The 8,373-nt window shown below is 36.7% G+C and overlaps 1 protein-coding gene across 1 annotated transcript; it reads right to left on the bottom strand.

Moving 5' to 3' along the window:
* Positions 1–256: 256 nt before the first annotated feature.
* FOXI1 (forkhead box I1) lies at positions 257–7,549 on the bottom strand. The gene is made up of 2 exons (XM_044069589.1): positions 6,906–7,549; positions 257–3,212 (listed from the first exon to the last, which is right to left on the bottom strand). The coding sequence occupies exons 1-2, from the start codon at positions 7,477–7,479 to the stop codon at positions 2,668–2,670; spliced, it is 1,119 nt and encodes a 372-aa protein (XP_043925524.1). The 5' UTR covers positions 7,480–7,549; the 3' UTR covers positions 257–2,667.
* Between the last annotated feature and the right edge of the window lie 824 nt (positions 7,550–8,373).

Here is an 8,373-nt window from a genome sequence, read left to right as displayed (position 1 = left end):
GTCAAAATATTAATGCATATTTAAATCTATCCGTCAAAAAAAAAACATGATAATGTTATATTTGACAGGTAAGTGTGGCTTGTAGTATGGTAGACTAAGATTATAATGATATTTATTTACCTGTTCAAATCAAACATGGATTACATCTGTCTTCTACATAAACAGCGTATCTATTACACCTCTCATATTTTGTTTTTCTTGGTCCTTCTTGGTTGTATAGTTAACTAGATAGGAACAACTACAAGGAAACGATAAATCTTTTGAAATATTTTATTAAAAATACCCTTCCATTTGTTAACAAGATACATGCTTTTACTGAATACAAAAAAATTGTATGTAAAAAAACCGAATTTACACAGAATATCATTTAGCAAAACACAATGTAAGTTACAGTAGATTCATACAACACAGCAGATAAAAAAATTCAATACGGGACATAAAAATAAGAACAAAAACATTAATTTTAATCTGTACATATTCCTTCCACGTGGACAGCAGACATTTTTTAAATAATTTACAAACTTGAAAAAATATAATAAATGAAGACAGAAGAGGTTTTACTGCAAAACATATTGTTCCTTTTTACACCTTTTGTCTTACTAAGAAGACTCATATCAGATATTTATAAAGTAAAAAATGAATCTATGGTTTTCAAATAAATGTTACCCAAAAGGGAAAGTACTTCATATTTCCATCAGTTTGCCATTGGACACCAGCGTAGAGAAAGGGGAGAGAGAGAGACAGACAGATAGACAGACAGACAGAGAGATTTTGGCATTTCTCTTGTATTACTAGTCCCTTCACTGAATCTGTAGTCAACCTTGCAGGACTACCTGATTGGTAGCTGTAGAAACTGTATATGCACAAATAACAAGATTGCACACTTGGATATAGGTTGCTTACCTCACTTTTGTAAAAGTTGGAAGGTGAGTGACTTCTTATAGCAGAAGTATGTATGAAGAAGCAGTTTGGAAATGACCAAACATTGTAGGTCAATTGCTGATACTTCATCAATTACACAAAAGATTATAAAACATAAATATAAGCAGCATGACAAAACTCAACCTACTTGAAATAATAACATTCTCTTTGTTTTTCAGATATTGTTGTTTTAAGAGGTATATGCTTGCTTGTATGTGATGCCTCTGATTTCTGTAAGTGCACACCAGTTAATAACTATTGAGATGGTTGTTACAGGGGGAATAAATGCAGTTTGGCAATTGTACAATTTAATGTACCTTTATAGTGAGATCAACCATGTGTCAATCAGCCTTTAAGATGGCTTTCTTGAGGAGATTCCTGCATTTCTCATTTGGGTTACAGTGCATCCTGTGCACTAAAGACACTCTTGCATACGCCACATATCACTTTGCAGACATTTAGCACTACAGAAAGTAGACAGGAAAAGGTACAGGTAAATAAACAGGTGCAGCTTCTGATTGAATGCACATTAACAGTGGTGGCAGTGCTAGAATGCAACCTTTGTCTGCTTCCAGTTCATGTAAGAAGGATACCAGCTGAGTACCCCTATGTGACAGGGCATGAAGGATGATGGATTAGCTGACTGTAATGCCATGGTATGAGAGGCACTAAGGTTCTGCAGCTGTGCATTAGAACCCTGCAGTGCTGATGGAAGGAGTGCTTCAGTGGGCTTGGGAAATAGGCAGACGTCCTTGTAAATGAATTCACACCTTGGCATGTGCTGTGTGGTCCTTGTACACGCATGCACATTATTCCATCCTTCATCTTTGCCTCAATTTAATGCAATAGTGCCTCCTTGTACAGCTAAAATAACAACAGTAATAGTACTAGATTCAAGCTGCCTTCATGGTAGATGACATTATCCTCTCCTCTGTATTCTGTAAATTATCAAAATTCTGTCCAAATTCTTAGGAACTAATGTTTTTCATCAAGGAAATGTGAGTTCTTCATCAGTTTAGGATTAACTATAAACAAAGTTGTCTTTTAAACATAAAGTTTAAGAAATACATTTCAAATGTAGTAGTAGTGGCCATTCTGCCTTGTTACATCATCACAGTATGGGGTGAAAAAGAGACTAAGCCACTAACAACTGAAACCATGTCTCAAATTAGCTCAGACTGTAGAACATCAATAATATATTCCTCATACCTTGCTTTATTTCGCAATGGGGTGCACAATTGGCTTTATCTAAAAAAATGCATTTTCTTCATCAGTGTGTTATGTATTTAACCCATGACATATACAAGCCTGTTATTATTAACCAGTAGTGTAAGCAAACTTATTACATTTATTCCTGAACTAAAAACACAGGGATCACTTGTGCTCAGAGTCGTACAGGCACTGTTTATGGCTAGAGTTTTGAAGTTCTACATTTTTATTCGGTTTAATTGATTACACATTTCTTTCATCACGGAAAGAATTCCATTATACTAATACTTTTTTTTACATGTAAACAGTTTTTGTTACCTTTGTAGCACAAAGGTAATTAATTTTAAAAGTTTTTATTAAAGTTGCGCACACAGACAAAAGGATAGTAACATGTTAAAATGTTGAATACCTCTGGTGAATGTACAGTGTATTTCAGCTAAGCATACACAAAGAGATTGAGTCAGCAAGGACTATATAGGAAACCAATCACAATGTTCATATTCCCTGCAGTAGTAGTTCTTACTTTTAATTCTCTGTTTAGATCTCTGTTCCTTCCCTGGGATATAGAACACTGTTTGTACCAATGGTGTTGTAGAACTGGCTGTTGAACTGGTTTAGAACTGAACTGCTGTAGCCAAGGTGACCTGGTGACACTGAAGTTGACCACTCTGGTCCTGTATGACTAGGAATATTGGAGGAAGGGGGGTATGAGTTGAAACCCACCATACTCTGTCCCATCCTTTGTGATGTATCAGCCCCTAATCCAAGAGGCATGAGTCTGCTGACTGAATTGGGCCCATTAACATAAGCAGTCATACTGGAGAGGAAGTTACTGAGACATGGAGTAGAGGAAGGTGGACTGGATCGCTTCTCTGGAGAGCTGTCAGAGCTGGGAGAGGAGTCTTCTAGTGCCCTTTGACTGACTGTGGATTTGGGGCTGCCACTCATTGGTGCCTCTTCTGATTTCACAGTGCCTCCTGAGCCAGGAGTGATGTCTGACTTTCGTTTCCTTTTTCTGCGGAAGTTTCCATTATCAAACATTTTTTCACAGTTTGGATCCAGCGTCCAGTAATTTCCTTTACCTGAAGAAAAGATTTTATAATTATTATATTTGACTATAAAGATTCAGATTAATGACATGCACTTTATGCCATATCTGCTAATGAATTTTTTAACTGGGATGGTCTGACTTGGCAGACAAGCTGCCCCTTTCCAGCAAAGGTCTGGGGATAATACCTCCACAATAACATAAGTAAACAGTAAAACAATAGTTAATTCATTTTAGACAATAAGAATAATTCCTTTTTAGGTCAATATAAATTAGTTACAGTTTGCTAAAGTTTTTTTACACCTGATATGGAAACAGTACACAGTAGAATAAAAATGTCATACAGTGTTATATTTGTGGGAAAAAATGAAAACAGATTATTTATGATTGACATATAATGCAATTTTTTTACAAAGATTTAAGGCAGAAGCTTTATGACAGAACATGTTTGTAAATTCTGAGGTTACCAATAAGCATAGAGGGTTCTTTGAACTACAAAAAGCAGACCAAATTACCACTTTACCTTCCCTTGGACTGGAACGATCATAAATATTGGGTCTGCAGGTACCATAAAAGGTGTATGTGTGTGTGTGTGTGTGTGTGTGTGTGTGTGTGTGTGTGTGTGTATAAGGGTTTGGGCCATTCCAGAGCAGTAAGGGCAGCTTTATTTATTAATTGATTGATTGATTGATTAAATGATAAAAAGCTGTTTTAACACCTTCTCAACTGTGCAGCTACATAAGGAAGGCCAAATGTCATCAGTCATTTCTACGCACTGTGGATAAACTGTACATAATAGCTAATTGTAACATGCAATCTTATGACCGTAATGTCCATTCTTGAATTTGATCACTGAGTCTGAACTCTCTGAAGAATGAAGCTAATCCTATTTTCCACCATGCTGTATAAAGAGGTACATTGTTAAAACATTTCCACTCTTCTGTATAAAAAAGTATGTTATCATTTTACCTATGTCTGTGCTATCTCTCCAGCAAGTATTTTATCTGATTTTTTTTTGAAGAATGCTATGTTCTTGGTTGCAGTCAAATCCAGTAAAATATTTCACATTAATGTATTTTTATTCTCAGCTTTCATGTTTTGTGTGCTATTTTGTGGGCATCCTCATCAGGATTTGTACAGACAGGTTCACATAGACTGCATAGACTGTGCTATGCTTGGGGCACTGATGTCTTTCTTTTGTGCTATTAATGCATGTCAGTATATGGCAGGCATTCCCATTACTTTTTCCTAGTGCTTCCACTGATGGCTTGTCCAGTTTGATACTATGTGATACAATTTCTCTAGCTCCTGTTCTGTTTTCTGCTGTTAATGTTCCTGAGTATATTTTATGGATTACTTGGTATCCCCCACCAACCACTATGTTTGCCTGCAGTTGTTTCCAGTGCAGATAGGCATTCTATCACTTAACCATTTTCCAAGGTATTTATTTTTATGACACCTTGCGTATCAATCCAGCTGCACATCCTTCTACATTTTCCTACAAAATTCATGCTTTTCCTGCTGTCTTTGGACAGTTTCAGATAAACTTACACAGCACTGACCCCTGCAGTACTTACAAGTCACAGCACTAACCCCTGCAGTACTTACAAGTCACAGCACTGACCCCTGCAGTACTTACAAGTCACAGCACTGACCCCTGCAGTACTTACAAGTGTACTCTGTCCTTTTGTACATCATGCAGACCTGATATTGTTTTTCTGCATGTCAACCTGATATCTGCCTCAGGGCAGGGTAACTTATATAGCATTTCTTTTTCTGTTAAACACCTTGCCAGAGTTTTGATACGCCACAGAATCTCCTCAGGCCTTTAATGGTTTATGAGCTGCATACCCTAGTCAAAGCCTGCTTTAGAATCATCTGACTTAAAGCTTTCCTGCCATACTGTGTTGGGCAATGTGTATTACCAGCATGCAGCTGCTTGGCGTATTGTTTACAGAAGTGAATCTTCTTTTATTATGTACCATAGAATAATAATAATTAAAAGTACTATAAGTTTTTATCTTGGCCTCATTCCACATTTTGCCCTTCTGTTTTTTGTTAGTTCTTGGGTGCCATACCTGATGTTGTTAAAGCAGATATCACTACTGTCTCTGAATACTTCTCTTTACACTTTTAGCATATTGGGAAGATTGCCCCCTGGCCACTACAATTTTGTCTTCTAGCTTGGACCTGCATTGGCCCTGTAGCACATCTGATAATGTCTGTAGAAACCTGTGTTACAGGGTTAGCAGGTTTTTATGACATGCTAGCCTCAGTTTTCTCTCATTTTCATCCAGCCCACCCATTCAAGTTTATAGCAGTACAGCATTTTTGCAGACATGTGACAGTTTACTAAATACATGATAACTCTGCTGTATTTTGAATTCCTTCAGGACAGCTGTTTATTATTGACCGGGCTGATGTTTATAAAACAGTATCTACAATATTAACAGTGCCAATGTTTTGTGCTACAATCCTTTTGTGTTTGATGTCTTCTACAAATGCTTCCTGCATATTTTAAATAATTTATTTAAGCATACAGGGCCCTATATCACCCATTATTTAAAATGTACTGCTCTTACAGCATATTTCAAGTTGTCCTATACGCATTAGTAATTTTGCTCATTCAGCGTGCCTCTTATTAAGTGCTTAGGTGGTTTGTGTTCTGTGTAATCAGAGACATTTTGTCTACTTTTAACAAAATATAATTTTCAGTAATTAGTTTGTAAATATTTGTGCATATATGATTGGAAACAATACCTTGTGAATGACAAGTGTGGTTTATTCTACAGTTGATATGCCCAATATCAGTGGTATGTGGTACACTAACATAATACTCAGAAAGAGATAGAGGTCATCTCACGAGTACAGAATAATTAAATTATTCAGATGGGTTAATTTCTGTTTCCATCAGTAGGACAGGAGCTTAGCTGACCTATCAAGTTATCAGTTTTGTTTCATGTCGATTGACTACTTCACACTGATACATCTGAAAAAAAAAATACTTTCTTCAACAAAGTAGACCAGAGAATAAATGTGCCTTGAGGAAATCCAAGCAGAAAACATTTTTTTGGCAGATTACTCTGTGAAGCTTCCACAGTATGAACTAATGTAAAAATGTGTAAATTGTAATAGTCAGATATAATTATAGGTTACAGATAGCCATTCCTGAGGGGCAATCTTAGAGAATTTCAGAAACAGCGCTGACAGGTTAGGCAGCTAACAATTCTATGCAACAAGTTGTCCAAACTTTGCTCTTTCTTAGAAAAGTCAAAAGCAGATTTAAAAATTATTTAAAAAAAATCAAAAAACATAAAAAAGTTTACAAAGAGCATATCAGTATGTTATTCTCAGTATACAAAAATGCCATATAAATCATGACTGTACAGGGCATATCCCGTAGCAAGCCACAACTACTCACTTATTTGAAGATGTAAATGTTAGGGTCATCTATGATTGTGTTTAGAATTATGCTAGGAAGAGACTATGTGCTCCTTCCATCTTAGGCATTCATATGTTTTTTGGAGGCAACATATTGACTGTATATGTCATACACAGACATACAGATATATTTAGATATAGCTGTAGATATAGATATAAATATTTATATATTATTCATAGTTGTATGAAACATACCTGTATTTCTACATTTTATGTACATTTCAAGTCAGGTTCTGTTATTATGCCTTATTAAAAGGTATTTTATAAATAACTACAAGGAACTTACCTGGATCATCTTCGTCTCTTGGGACTTTCTTGAAGCAGTCATTCAAGGACAAGTTGTGCCTGATGGAATTCTGCCATCCTGCTTTGCTTTTGTTGTAGAACGGGAAATTGTCTGCCACATACTGGTAGATCTGACTGAGTGTAAGTCGTTTATCTGGTGCACCATGGATTGCCATGGCAATCAGCGCAGAATAAGAGTACGGTGGTCGCACCAGCTTCATCAGCTCTTCTTGGGAGGGTATGGGGAACCAGCTCAGATCACTACCACCAATCCCATGTGAGTTGGGCAGCAACTGTCTTTGCATCCCATAGGACTGGGGGATGAATGGGGAAGAACCAGAGCCTGAAAGGTAGGGTGATGGGTTGATGGAAGACCCATTTAGCCACAAGTAGGGATTAGGAGCTGTGCTATAGTCCCCAATATCATAGTTTGAAGGTCTCTGTGGGCTAGGAATATTCTGTGGATGAAAAAAATTTTCACAGTACATGTTCATCTCTGGAGGTTCTTGACCAATGCTGGGAAACTGAGGGCTGCAGCGAGGAGGTGATTGTCCCTGTTGCTCAAATGAGGTCATTATCTGAATGTTCCAGTGCTGAAATAGTTAAATATACCTGTGCTAGTGTTTGCAGAAACAGGTGCATCACCTGGCGATCAAACTGCTGCTACTTATACACCTGACAGTGTTTATGTTTCTTTTCTATGCTCCACCCAATCTGCCTAATTGGAAGGAAATATCCACTGATAAGGCTTGCTGGCACAGGTTCAGCAGTCTGCTGCGAAGCTTTTTAACTTCACATTTATGCAGTGAATTATGACTGCAGGAATTTTCCATAAATCTAAAAAAAAAAAAAAAAACAACTTTCTGAGGTACAATTTACTGTGCTGAAAAGAGATCATCCAAGCTTATGACCTTTGACTCAACAGTTGTAAAACACACACTAAATACAGGCAGAACATGTCATTCATTTACTGAATGGCCTCCACAATGCAAATACAGACATTTTCTTTAATTAAGAAATCCTTGCAAGTGCGCTTGGGCTGCTGGTAACTTCTGCTGTGGCTTTTGTTTTCTACATTTTTGGTATGATAGACAATAGCATAACTAAACTTTTCTTTGAGTTAGTTAAAAGGGAAAAAAAGCATCTTAAATGAATGTTTGCGTTACCTCTTCACCAGAGCGAAATTCCAGAAATACCTGATTTGATCACTGAACTCTGGGGCTTTTATTTTTTGCAAGCATGATTTTCTTTTTTATACATCCTAAATATTATTACTTAAAAACACATTAATTGACTAGCTAGTAGTATAATGGGCATATGTCACTCTTGGTACACTTACCATATTTTCTGGCTCTCTTATACCCTTTTAAATCTTTTAAATTTCATTTATATGTTGGAAACTGGCAGATTTTTGCTCCCTTAAAAAATCATTTGCACCATCCATAGTACATGGCTGTCACCTACACATA

This window comes from Protopterus annectens, chromosome 4.part0 (genome assembly GCF_019279795.1).
Source record: "Protopterus annectens isolate FY-2018-M chromosome 4.part0, PAN1.0, whole genome shotgun sequence".
In the NCBI taxonomy this organism is placed as follows: Eukaryota; Metazoa; Chordata; order Ceratodontiformes; family Protopteridae; genus Protopterus; species Protopterus annectens.
Note: the sequence above shows the minus strand (reverse complement) of the source record. Positions and strands in the feature narration are given on the sequence as shown.